At 47.1% G+C, this 13,269-nt stretch overlaps 1 protein-coding gene across 2 annotated transcripts in view; it reads right to left on the bottom strand.

Annotated features, from left to right (window-relative positions):
* Positions 1-13,269, bottom strand: part of lama1 (laminin, alpha 1) — a 28,841-nt gene that overhangs the window by 6,782 nt on the left and 8,790 nt on the right. The window contains exons 16-45 of one of the 2 annotated variants that reach the window (XM_037079044.1): positions 12,876-12,987; positions 12,575-12,685; positions 12,223-12,350; positions 11,379-11,465; positions 11,089-11,300; positions 9,399-9,505; positions 9,063-9,243; positions 8,839-8,975; positions 8,491-8,724; positions 8,256-8,399; positions 7,703-7,882; positions 7,404-7,589; positions 7,149-7,276; positions 4,650-4,779; positions 4,420-4,560; positions 4,211-4,329; positions 3,974-4,063; positions 3,697-3,890; positions 3,452-3,594; positions 3,199-3,297; positions 2,584-2,695; positions 2,312-2,468; positions 1,932-2,142; positions 1,697-1,813; positions 1,462-1,625; positions 1,228-1,366; positions 948-1,050; positions 624-740; positions 267-449; positions 13-167 (exon numbers count right to left, since the gene is read on the bottom strand). In XM_037079044.1, coding sequence (XP_036934939.1) covers positions 13-167; positions 267-449; positions 624-740; positions 948-1,050; positions 1,228-1,366; positions 1,462-1,625; positions 1,697-1,813; positions 1,932-2,142; positions 2,312-2,468; positions 2,584-2,695; positions 3,199-3,297; positions 3,452-3,594; positions 3,697-3,890; positions 3,974-4,063; positions 4,211-4,329; positions 4,420-4,560; positions 4,650-4,779; positions 7,149-7,276; positions 7,404-7,589; positions 7,703-7,882; positions 8,256-8,399; positions 8,491-8,724; positions 8,839-8,975; positions 9,063-9,243; positions 9,399-9,505; positions 11,089-11,300; positions 11,379-11,465; positions 12,223-12,350; positions 12,575-12,685; positions 12,876-12,987 — 4,321 coding nt within the window. The remainder of the gene's footprint in view (positions 1-12; positions 168-266; positions 450-623; positions 741-947; positions 1,051-1,227; positions 1,367-1,461; positions 1,626-1,696; positions 1,814-1,931; positions 2,143-2,311; positions 2,469-2,583; positions 2,696-3,198; positions 3,298-3,451; positions 3,595-3,696; positions 3,891-3,973; positions 4,064-4,210; positions 4,330-4,419; positions 4,561-4,649; positions 4,780-7,148; positions 7,277-7,403; positions 7,590-7,702; positions 7,883-8,255; positions 8,400-8,490; positions 8,725-8,838; positions 8,976-9,062; positions 9,244-9,398; positions 9,506-11,088; positions 11,301-11,378; positions 11,466-12,222; positions 12,351-12,574; positions 12,686-12,875; positions 12,988-13,269) is intronic. The other variant, XM_037079045.1, reaches the window with a different exon arrangement.

The following is a 13,269-nucleotide window of genomic DNA, read 5'->3' as shown; positions in this document are numbered from 1 at the left end:
GTGTTTATGTACCGAGGCAGCCTGTCTCCTGGCCTGATCAATCAATTCTCTGATGTCAGACAGATTCCTGCTCAGTGTTTCTCCCAGCATGCTCAGCGGCTTTATCCGCTCCATGAGACGCTCTGTGCGATTCTCCACCTCCTCCAGTTTACGCTGCGCCTCATTTGCTGTGCACACAGGAAACAGGAAGTGTTACCAGCCAATAAAATGTTTTAAAGTCTTTGACTTGTGTTGTATTTGACTATAAAGTGACGCTGTTGACCAACCTGCAGTGTGTGTGTGAGTCACCAGCTGGTTGGTCTCTCTCACTGTGTTGTTGGTGTTTTCCACCACAGAAGAAGAATTGTTCAGCTGCTGTGTAAGTGTGTGCAGCTGCTGCAGCGCCTCCTGCAGGCCAGAGCGAGCTGCTGCGGCCTGAAGCTGAACCTGCTGCAAGGGCGAGGACGAACCTGATGGAAGACGACCAGCAACTCGTTAACACATTGAATTGTCAACATGTCATACACATTAATACAGTCAAATAATAAAGTTGTCTTATATTGCTCCATGGGCAGATTGATACTGATCGATTGATTCATACATCAGAGCATTAAAACTAGAGGAGGCAGAGCTTGAACTCTCACCGTAAGAAAGGATGTGCAGCTCTTTGATTGGCTGATGGAGAAGGAGGCTGAAGTTTTGAACTCTCTCTCTGACCAGCCCCAGTCTGCTGGTTACCATGGAGACATTAAGCTGCAGGTCTGGAAGACAGAGAGACAAACAGAGGGACAGTTAGAAAGCAGGTGCCAGTAAACCACAGAAGAAGAAGAGGACACATTCACCGTTGAATGTGATGAAATGAGACGTGTTAATGTGAAGAATCTCTCAGCCTCCTCATCATCATTCCACACAGCTGATGTCACATCATCAGTTCTTCACTCTGGAAACAGTTTAAATTAAAATCAGACCTTCAGCCGCTTCAATGATTCTTCGACTTTCTTCTAAAACAGCTGAGCTGATGTGCAGTTTGGCTCCGCCCTCCTCCGACAACGGCTGATCTGAGTGGACAGTCTGAAATACACACACACACACACATTAGACCTGTGCGACTGCATTGGTTCAGTCAGGGGTTGTCATGTGATGTCATCCAGCAAATGGCTGCATCAGACAGCAGCATGAATGTGGTCAACTATTTAATGTTATACACACACACACACAGGAGTGTTTTCAGTCTGAACACACACTAACCATGTTGAGAGCGAGGGAGGCAGAGGTGTGGGCGATTGAGGCGACCTGCTGGGCGGCATCAACCCGGTCTGTAATGTCACTGTCAAGCTGAACCAATCGGCTGCCGTTCTGAGACACATTACACACCGACGACAGAGAGCTGAGGGAGAAGGAAACAGAATTTAACACACACACACGCACGCACACACACACACACACACACACACACACACACACACACACACACACACTTACCTGTGCAGGGAGAGGGCGTGGCTCTGTAGCAGGTGGGTGTGGCTTTCTGCACGGTAAACATTCTCCAGAGCGTCCGTCATCTTTAGTCCAACGACCAAACCATCCACCTGTTTCCTCAGCAGGGGGCGCCACTGATCCAACTGACCGCTGATCACCTCCACCTGCTGCACACAGCTCATGTTATTACTGATCCATCATCAATATCTGATCATGATCAGAAGCCTGTTTGTCTTACTGAGGTGGTGTTTGACATCTCCTCCATCAGGCTGACGGTGTTGTCCAGCAGCAGCTGACTGTCCTCTATCAGTGCGTCCACAGAGAAACTGGAGACAGACAGGTTCTGACGGACAGACTGGAGTCACACAGAGAGACAGACAGGTAATGAACATCAGTTCAGCTGTTGAAAGTTTCTTTAACAACAACCAGGTGTGTGTGTGTGTGTGTGTGTGTGTGTGTGTGCGTGCGTTTACCTGGTAGTGGTGTAGCAGTGTGTGTGCGGCTTCCAGCAAAGTATGTGCTTGTGTATTTAGTTTTGCAGCGTCGCTCAGCTGCATGTGTGTGTGCTGCAGCTTTTTCATGCCAATATTGAGGGAGGCAGACAGGGGGCGGAGCCTATCATCAACCGCCACCCTGCTGGACAAGAAGTCCATCTGCAGGAATTTGGTGAGAGACTCTGCGAGACTGCATGGAGAGAGAAAGAGAGAGCGAGATCAATGAAACGCACACACACACACACACACACACACACACACACACACACACACACAAACACACAGGTCTATCTAGTCAGACGTGTTGACAGTTCAGGGTCGTTATAATAAAATAATATTTTGAAACACACAAGACTCACCTGAACTCCTGATTGGCTGCAGCTTCAGCGGCTGTTAGGTTGACAGCTCTGATGGTTTCCAACATAGACTCCACCTCCTCCAGCAGAAGCGTCTCATTGGCTGAACTGAGCTCTTCTTCTGTGGTCTGGTTCAACTGCACTGCCTCCCTCTGAAGCACTGGAGCAGTCAGATTTCAGAGTTGCGTTAAGTCACTGTAACAGTTCTGGTTATGATGTCACTCATGATGCATCACGATCGTCATCAAGATCACATTGTTTTTGTTGTAGTTTACCCCAAATGTTGTTCTGAAGGACACTGATGGTCTCCAGCAGCAGCGCACACTGGGAAACACTATCCTTGGTGGACACACCCACTTTCTCCAGTTCATCAGATAGATGGGTGACCTGGCCAATCAGGAGACAGAAAGTTTATGCACCTCGACTCCAACTATCCTCTGCAGTCTCAACAAAACAAAAACAAATCTTCTCTGTTTATATTGCAAGCATGTTTATTGATGTCGTCATGATGTTAACTTCAGCAGTGTTTACAATCAGCTGATAATGATCAATATAAATATAAGATATGTCATGTCATGTCATTGTCCGAACCGCTTATCCCTTTCCATGGGGTAGCGGGGTGTTGCTGCTGGAGCCAATCCCAGCCTTGTCTCAGGGCGAGGGCAGGGTGCTCCCTGGATAGGTCGCCAGCTCATCGCAGGGCCCTCACTAGTGAGCAATGTGGGGTTCAGTATCTTGCTCAAGGACACTTCGACATGCAGCTCAGCACTGCCTGGAGCTGGGATTTGAACCAGTGACCTTCCGATCACTAGTCGACCTGCTCTACCCGCTGAGCTACAGCCGCCCCATATAAGACATTATGAGCCATTATCAGAGTGCATCATGGGTACCTGCTGCAGCACCGCGCTGAGGTCAGAGGTCACATGATTCAGCTCGTCTTCCACTCTAGACAGACGCAGAGTGACGGAGCTGTTTTCTGACAACATCACCTGTACAAATACACAGCAGGTAACATGTTACTTTATATGGTCATTAGCCCACAGTCAAACACCTCCCAGGTGAACATCATCATAGGTGGGAAACACCTGAACATTCAATTCATCACCAGCAGAGGGCGCCACCATGTGGTGTGTGTGTGTTTACCTGGATGTCTTGGGTCCGGTTCTCTAGCAACACCAGCTGACGGTATGGCGCCATGGCAATGCTGCTCAGGTTGACAGACAGGAAGTGGTTGTGTATTTTTTCCAGGTCGTCCAACAGAATGCCAGTACACTCATCATCACACGCTGCAGTCACAAACACACACATCAGCTCTGATGACAGGCAACACATGAACCTGGGTGTGTCTGTGTGTGTGTGTTTATCTGTGTGTGTGTGTTATTACTTACATACACACTCTCCTCCTTGCAGGATGTGCTTCTTGTCACACTGGTCACATGACTGACCTTTGACCCCAGCCTTACACTCACACTGCCCACTCAGAGCATCACAAAGCGGCCGCAGTGAGCCCCAGCTGCTGCAGTTACATGATGAACACACCCCGCCTGGCGACGATGGGTTACCGTAGTAACCAACAGAACACCTGCAGGATGATAGCATACAGTCAGTGTGGTGTCACTTACCGTATCATCCACCAGAACCGCGTGATAATGTGATGACTCTGACCTCTCACAATATCGCCCCTCGTATCCGGTCTGACAGGCGGTGCAGCGGAAGTCACCGAGCGCTCCCTCCGACACACATGTGGGGCTGAAACTACACACACACGCACACAAATGCACACACACACATACATACGTGCACACATATGCGCCCACATGCACACATACCCATCAAAGTCACTAAACTGAAATAATTTGACCCAAAGTTAAAATTTAAATAAAATCCAATGTGTTGTGTTACCTGTTGTCCCGTAGGGGGCAGGCACACAGCGAACAGTCACTGATTGAACCCTCAACATTCCCATAATACCCCGGGGCACATAGCTCGCAGCTCCGCCCACTGGTGTGATGCTGACAGCCCTGTACAAAAAAATAGAAACATCCATATTAATAACTTCTTTACCTTAATGTGTGTACGTGTATGAGTTAGCATGTGTTAGCACGTGTTACCTGACACTCGCCAGTCTCCACGTCACAGCTTTCACTGTGGTTGCTGCAACGACATTGAACACATGGACGAACAAACTGAGTCTTCTGACTCTGAGACGACAACTCAGACAACGGCTGACGGAAAAAACCTGTCGCACACTCCTGCAGAAAGACAGGTCAGAGAGACAGGTCAAAGAGAGAAACAGGTCAAATAGAGATACAGGTAGGTGAGGTTCAGTTATTAACCTCACCTGACAGGACAGTCCTGTGTATCCAGGTGGACAGACGCAGGACTCAATAAATCTGGCCACGCCCCCTTTGCCATGTAGCCCCTCCCCCAACTCTGCCTCCACTGCCGTTTCCATGGTGATGTTGGAAATTCTGAATGAAAAAACACAGACAGGAAGTGACATGAATGGACCTGCTGATGTCACTGCTGCCATGCAGCAGTCATCACAGTGATGATACATATACATACTGTGTATATGTAGTCTACATACACTGCACATCACATTACATGATGTATACACAGTATATTACAGTATTTGAGCAGTATGGTCAGTATTGTTGGGCCTCATGCCACATGGCTCAAACAAAGAGAAGGCCTGTAAGGAAAATCAAAAGCCTAACTACCTTATCAACCTGAGGAGTCAAGAACAAAGAGACTGAGCCAACGCCCAAAAGGTCGGAGGAACTGTAACTCAAGGTGTGACACACCCCCAAAATTTTCATCCAGTTCCTATTGGATTAAAGTGGCTGCGGGCCATAAAACTCAGGATGACCATGACGTCACTCAGAGTTTAAAGGTCAGGAGACCCCTCTGCACATCGCATTCCCAGGGTAACGTGATGCTGTGAAGAGACTCCGATTTTATCCAGCAGTTACTGTAAAGGCCCCCACACACCACCCAGACGTCCAACTGCTTTATTACCGCTCTGTTGCCTCTTGTCTGACCCGTTCGGCAGAAAAGTTGCATTGAAACACACCGCTTCAACGTGCTGCCTACTGCACAGTAGCGTGTACATTCTGCGATTGCGCAATATGCAATAAGCGGGTGGCTCTTGTGTTGTGAGTTCTAAATGAGAGGCTTATGCACGCAACTCTCTTTACTTTCGATCAAAACGAAACTTAACTATATCAGCTAAAAACAGCTGCATACTAAACACGCAGCGAGGCATTACCAAACAAACACAATTAATTTGTCCTGAACGTACATTAGCAACTAGTCTCGTGCCAGGACTGCAAAACATGACAACAGGGAATGACGGAACGGAGTGCATAGAAAACCAATGCGCACACAGTATTCCGACCCTCCCACACATCGCGCTGATTCGTTAGCACATCGCCAATCAGAGAATCCAATAGCTCAGGCTCCTCCTCCTCCTCCTCAGACTTCGCATGCTGAGTCTGAGCAGACAATGTCAGAACGGCTCCGAAAGCTTCCAACGTAGCTGAACACACCAAACATATTTGTTCCCGACCTCGTCCGAGTCTCTCCAAACGCTTCAGATGTCCAACGGTTTGGCCGGTGTTCCTGCCTTAAGGGTGTACTTTGTCTCGTCCAGCAAGAGGGGAATTTGGCCTGGGCCAAGCAGAGTGGAAACAGTTAGCCAAGACTGTTTTGGTTTTACTTTTGTTTTTGATGGAATATTAGTTATTTTTGTTTTGTTTGTTTATTAGAGGAATACTGCACAACCCGTCATTTCTCACTGCCTGCAGAAGGAAGAAATAAACTTCAGAGGGCGACGAAACCACCGAGATCCAGTCCTTCCATCAGGTCGATCTCTCGCTGTGTGATCGCAACATGCCTTCATCAGCTGTTATGACGCTACAGCTGATCCCACGCTCGTATCCAAAATGAGTTGGAGTTTCGAGTCAGACGGGACACGCTAGTCGCAATGAGCGACCCAAGTAAGAGTCTTCTGTTTGGGCAGAAACAGATAGTATATAGCATGTTTGTGTTGAGCTTATGTTTTGTTGTGAAGAGACTGCCGAGTCCTACGTATAACTGACTGTACTGTATGCTAATTGTGATATTACGCTCGCTAGGAGCTCATTCATGCGGATCCACTCTGTGGATAGCTTGTGTGGTTTCGCTGCCGTGTGTAATCACAGTATGTGTATTCCGGCTCAATCAGTAGACGATAAACGAACTTCGATTTGCTTGCCGGCCACTGTCTGAGGAAGAGCTAACTGCTGTGTACCACATGGTCGTTGTGTTATTCTTTGTTGTCTGCTAAGCACTTGCTTAACTTCTTTCCCTTTTACTAACACACACACACACACACACACTTCCATAGACATCCTGGGTTATATACACAGACAGGCTTATAGTTACACATACAGACTTATAGTTAAGGACCCCGTTATAACATAAGATACGTGTGTCTAGCGAAATTCCCTTTCAGACTTCAGAGGTGGACGCCTCTTGGTAGCACGACTACCTTTTTGGAACCGTGGGTATTATCCGTCCAAATTCACCCCACTACACGAGCGTGCGAAAGCGATGTAACCGTCATCTTTGCTCAAATTTTGCACGCTCGTGTAGTGATCGCCTTGGGTCGACACATTCACTGCTGATTGATCCCTGATTTCAGGATGGTGCCCCATGTTTATTAATGAATTATAGTAACCTACATTTCATCAATCAACTCTAATAATTAAATCGATTAATATTAACATTTCAATTAATTATCAATATCGATTCCCAACAGTATATATGCAGTACACAGTGTATAGAGTATTTGTACCTGCTCTGCTGCAGTCTGGTTCCATATGATGCCTTGATGATGATGTACTCAATGTTACTGAGGACTGACATGAAGTCAGCGTGACTCACTGACTTCTCCAACACCGAGTTAAAATACTTCCACTTGTGCTGTAACACACACACACACACACACACACACACACACACACACACACACACACACACTATAATAAACAACCCAATCATTTCAGTTTCAGTTGCTCTGGTTTTTTTCCATGGTTCTCGGCAGCCATACCTCTGTCATCCTAATGACATGCTGTGACCTGACGCCATTGCTAGGGGCAACCATGTCAGTGTATATCACCAGTTTCCTCAGGCTCCCGCCCCTCATCAGGACTTGAGGTTCCTGATTGGACAAACCCGAACCATCCTCCGCATAATATGTGATGATGTAAGACAGCAGACCACCATATGACAACAACTGCAAAATAAAGTACACATGACACAATGTACAAGGTCTCATCAGGCCTGTCAGTCAGTAGAGTGGGCAGCAGTATCACGAGGTCTGTTAGTCAACAGAGTGGGCAGCAGTACCTGTTGTCCTTCGAACTGTGGGGGGAGTCTCCAGTAGAGCGGACCGGCCAGCCTGCTGCTATTCAGCTGTCTAGTGTCGAGCAGCATGTCGCCACCCTGCTGGTAGACTCCTGATACGACACCCTGCAGGTGAGACTGACTGACGACTGACAGGAGAGCAGGAGAGCGAGCCAAGGTGATCTAAGGAGGTGGGTGATATCAACAGATGTCTCTCTAATACCAGCAGTAAAACTTGTAACTATGTAACATGCGTATAAATATTATTACTTTCACACATCCTGAAGTTCCCTGTCAATCAAGCTTTTATTGCCTGGATGACAGTAACAGGCGTTTCTGTCCGGTTCTGACAAAATCAGTTGCGTTATTAACAACCAGGTGTGTTCTTTTCACAGAGTACACCTGTGAGCTTCTTTCTTAGAAATAATTAACATTATCTTTTAAAATGCTGCTTCTCAGTTCTCCCCTCAACACATACAGGTGCACTGTTAAGTGCTGTGTGTTGATGTTGTATATGTACAGTATACATGTAGTACAGGTGTGTACTTGTACTCACAGGTACTTTGTAGAGTCCTCCCTGCTCCTCACAGTCTCTGCTGTGTCCTGAACAGAAACACTGAGAGCAGCCATCTGGATTCTCAGGTGACAGAGCAAAAAAACCTGAGACACACTCCTCACAGCGCCGGCCCGTCACGCCAACCTATTGAATATATATGTAATGCATTTATTCATACAGACACATAGTATATATTTACAAATACACACCTCACACCTGTAAAATCTATACATACCTTACACACACACTCTCCTGTGTATCGACAGTCACACACTCGCAGCGTTGTGTTGCAGAACTTCTCGTCTGTTCCCGCCTGGTCACAGCCACACGCTAAGCATGCCGGGTAACCATGGTAACCAGGCGCACACAGGTCACATGACTTTCCTGAGAACCCCGCTCTGCACGGACACTGCCCATTGGTTAGAGCACACTGATGAGTGGAGCTTCCTGCTGCACTGCAGCTGCACGGCTATAGAGACACCAAGGCGTTAGTGTATGTGTGTGCCTGTATTTCCTGTGTATTTGTGTATTTTGATGTCTATGTGTGTGTACTTTGCGTGTATTTGTGTGTATCTGTGTGTACCTTGCAGCCAGTTGTGGGGTCATGACCCCAGTAGCCTGTCTCACACCTGTCGCAGCTGTCTCCCTCAGTGTGGGCAGGGCAGATGCACACACCAGTCTCAGGGTCACAGTTCCCTCCAGTGTGATCACAAGTGCATGCTGGGAGGAGAACAGATAACAGCCAGATCAGAGTTGAGAGAGAAATGACAGCAGTCAGACTGACTTTCACCTGCTCTGTTTGACTACCTGTGCAGCCGTCGGCATCGAAACCATAGTAACCATGGCTACAGCGGTCACACTTCTCTCCAGCCACGCCCTCCACACACTGGCACTGCCCCTCCTCATCACATGACTTAGATAGAGATCCTGATTGGTTACAGCCACAGACTTCACAGCCTCGCCCACTCTGCAGCCCGAAGAACCCCGTCTGAAAAAATGAAACACATGAATACATTCAGAAAAATGATTCATAATGAAAAAATATAATCATGAAGATGCAAATTAAAATTCTGCTGAGCAAAGTGTGTGTATGTGTGTGTGTGCGTGCGTGTGTGTGTGTGTGTGTATGTGTGCATGTCTCACCTGGCAGCGGTCACAGGTGCGTCCCGTCACGTTCTCTGTGCACGAACACTGACCTGTTGTGACATCACACACACTGGAGATGGTGCCTCTGTCATCACAGCCACACTCTGAGAGAAAGGGAGAGAGCCCCGCCCACCATCAGTGTGACTCTGAAGCCCCGCCCACCGTCAGTCTTCAGGCAAGTTCAAGATCACGCAGCCCTGTGCAGGGCTGCCTAAATCGTGATGCATGCTGGTTAAAATGTATCCATGATGACCTGGATGGTTTCTGCTCCGCATTTGATGTCACATGACCTTAAGTTATTGCGAGAGCAAAGTGGCTGCAGAGCAGTTGAGGAGTTGCTCTCCAGGTGCTGCATGAGTCTAGACCCACCTTCATGACGTCAGGACTTTGCCGTAATTGGCTTTTATCTACGCTGACGTATATGACGTGTGTTTCCATAAGCGCCTCTTTTCTACTCAAATATCACATACTGTCAGATCAGTAGCAGCCGTGTGGCCGCACCTATGGGATAGTCAACATGAATAAACCTATAAAATCCTTCATGTAACGCAACAACAATGAAAGATCAGAATTAGAATCAGAATCCTTTTATTGTCATTGCACAGTGTACAGCAACATTTTAGCAGCATCCTGTTATTCACACAACATAGAATAAGAACAAGTAAAAGTACAAGGCATTAGTGCAATGTAAGTATATTTAAAAAAGTCAAAATAAATAGATAATGTGTACAGTGTTACAATTATGTGATGATGATGTCGTCAATAAATTGCTCAGTTCTGTCCCCTTTCTTGTGGTGATGATAGAGAAGTGAGCTGTGGTTAACTTGCATGCAGACAACACAGGTTCAACTCCAGTGTTATCTCTACTATCCACTCTTATTAGCCCTTTCTGTTCCCGTCACATAGAGAGAGTCCGACTTCGTAGCAGCGTTTGTATCCCCGCTCCTGCAGTCACCAGCAGATCTCGCTGCTGCAGGCGGTCAGCCGGAGTTCAACTTGAACGTGCATTTACTAACCCGCCGCCCACCATCACCCTGACTCTCAAGCCCCGCCCATCACAATTTGGACTCTCAAGCCCTGCCCACCACCAGCCTGACTCTCAAGCACTGTCCACCACCAGTCTGAGTCTCACTAACAGTAAGTTATCTTCTTTTTGTTTCACCTCAAATATTTTAACATTTGCGACGAAACCACTTGAGGAGAGAGGAGACGAAAAAATCTGTTTTTTGAGAAATGATCCTCTGCAGTGACCGTTTCAGCAATTTAATCATGATGCTGTGGTGGCTGTAGCTAAGGAGGCAGAGTAGGTTGTCCAGCAATTGGAAGGTTGCTGGTTGCTTTGATTCTCCAGCTGCTTGTCGAAGTGTCTTTGAGCAAGATACCAAACTGCTGATGAGTGGTTGGCACCTTGCATGGCAGCCTCCACCATCAGTGTGTGTATGTGTGTGTGATCAGTGAACGATCAGTAGACTGTCTGGAAAAACACTGTAGAAATGCAAGTCCAATTAATAAATAGCCAGAACCAGGACCAGACTGCACTTTGAAGATAGCAGCACACAGTCTTGTATTTATAGCAGCAGGAATGTTGATCTTTTCAAATCCAGATCAGATTTGACCTTCGACCTGTATGTTCTGCTGCCACATGACTCTATGTGAGTGTGTGTCACTGTGTGTGTGTGTGTCTCACCCTGACAGTCCTTGGCGTACACCGCGTCTCCATAGTATCCTGGTTGGCAGACCTCACACTGTCTCCCAGCAGTATTACCAAGGCAACGCAGACACTCGCCAGTGATGATGTCACAGTGCCCCGCTTCGCTGACGTTCACATTGCCGTGACACTCACAGTGAACACATGTTCCGCCCATTACTTGTGGGTTACCATAGAAACCACTGGCACATCTGGAGACACAGATAGACAGGTGTCAACAGAAGGTCTGTTGCCTCTGATTGGTGGATCATTCTGTGAATCATCCTAACCTCTCACAGTTGGTTCCCGTGTACCCTTCCTGACACCGGTCACATGACACCTGGCCGGACGGCTCCAGCACACAAGTGGGACTGAAACTGCAACACACACACACTGTCAAAACCTGAATACTAATGAAGTTATATTCTACATAGCTATATTCTACAGAGCGTCAGTAACATCAGTGAGGTGAGACATTGGCAGAGAGTCCAGAGATACTACAAGACAACATCCAGCCAGACAGTCTGTTCACCTGCTGCCAGCTGACAACAGATACAGAAGTGTCAGCTGACGAATCTCCAGACTACACAGCAGCTTCACTCCTCAGACTGAGAGACTCCTGAACTCATCTTCAATACACACAGTAGAGTGAACGTCAACACTGTTGTTCCTCTGTTAATGCTTGCTGTACTTTACTTTAGAAGGTTACTAAGCTGTATGGCTCATTAGATGTAGAGAACATTACTTAGCTGTGGAGAAAATTATCAAACTGTAGAGAACTTTATTTAGCTGTAGAGAACATTACTTAGGTGTAGAGAACATTATTTCGCTCAGCGTTTAAAATAAGTGTGATGATTAAAGAACTTGACCATTTTAGGTCTTTTTTTAGGTTTTAAACTAAAATTACAAACTGCTCCTTTGATGAGGTTTTTTTGTGACATTTGTGGCTTTATTGACAGAACAGCTTGGAGAAATAACAGGAAACAAGTTGAGGGAGAGGAGGAGTGTCACGCAGCAAAGGCTGGGACTCGAACCCGGGGCCGCTGCAGCGAGGACAAAGCCTCTGTACATGGGACGTTGCTCTGCCAGCTGAGCTAAACAGCACCCCCTTTAATGAGTTTGTTTAGTCCGAACCTGTTGGACGCCTCTGTCAGAGGACATGGACACAACCGACAGTCATCTGCTGTCCCCTCTGTGGCATCACCATAGAAACCAGGAAGACACTGATTGCAATGAGGACCAGTGGTGTTATGGGTACAACCCTGAAAGATAGACAGACAGACAGACAGACAGACAGACAATTAGTCAGTGTCTCAACTGATGTCACCTGTTCAGAGAACATCCTTCCTGATCAGGAGGAGGAGGGCTGCAGGTGGTTACAGCGAACACTGACTGACTGTGAACAGTCAATTTAAGATGTGGCTGGTGACCTCAGAAAGAAGTGATCAGTTCGGCCACGGTGATGCTCTGAACATTTAACACTCACCAGACAAACCCCATTGATGTCGCACTCTGTGGCGTGGTCGTAACACTCACACTGCATACAGTTTCCTCCAAATAAAACTCCTCCCACCCTGTAGAAACCTGGGAGACACAGCTACACACACAAAAAACACACAAAACAGGTTTGCTCAGATTGATATTATCATCAGTGCTTAACAGAACCAACAGTAAAGTACTAAGTGGTATATCACAGGCAACTGAACTCATTTGTTCCAGTTGCCTATGATATAATGCTACCATGACCTTCATCAACACTGACAGTAACGTAATAACAAATTACTGACCTCACAAGAAGTGCCGCTATAACCCCATGGACATTCACACATCTCCACACCAACCGCCTGAATGCCAGAGACTGAACCAGAGTCAGCAAAGTCCAGAGACACAGAACTGAGACTGAGAAACAGACAAATCAGAGAGAGAGAGAGACAGGTCAGAGAAAGACAGACATCGTCCTCTCGATGTTGTCAGAGCTGAGCTCATCATACTGAACCGCCTCCACTGACTCCTTCAGTGTCACTAACAACTGTGACGGATGTTGACTGTTGCGACCTGTGTCTGGACCACAAAGCTGCACTTGAACACACCTCAGAGACACTCGCTGACCACCAACTAACTCGCACATTCTGCGCCTGTGTGAGAGGAAATGATTCTCCGCAGCAGGTGGCGTTAGTCTGT

This window comes from Acanthopagrus latus, chromosome 19 (assembly GCF_904848185.1).
Source record: "Acanthopagrus latus isolate v.2019 chromosome 19, fAcaLat1.1, whole genome shotgun sequence".
Classification (NCBI taxonomy): domain Eukaryota; kingdom Metazoa; phylum Chordata; class Actinopteri; order Spariformes; family Sparidae; genus Acanthopagrus; species Acanthopagrus latus.
Note: the sequence above shows the minus strand (reverse complement) of the source record. Positions and strands in the feature narration are given on the sequence as shown.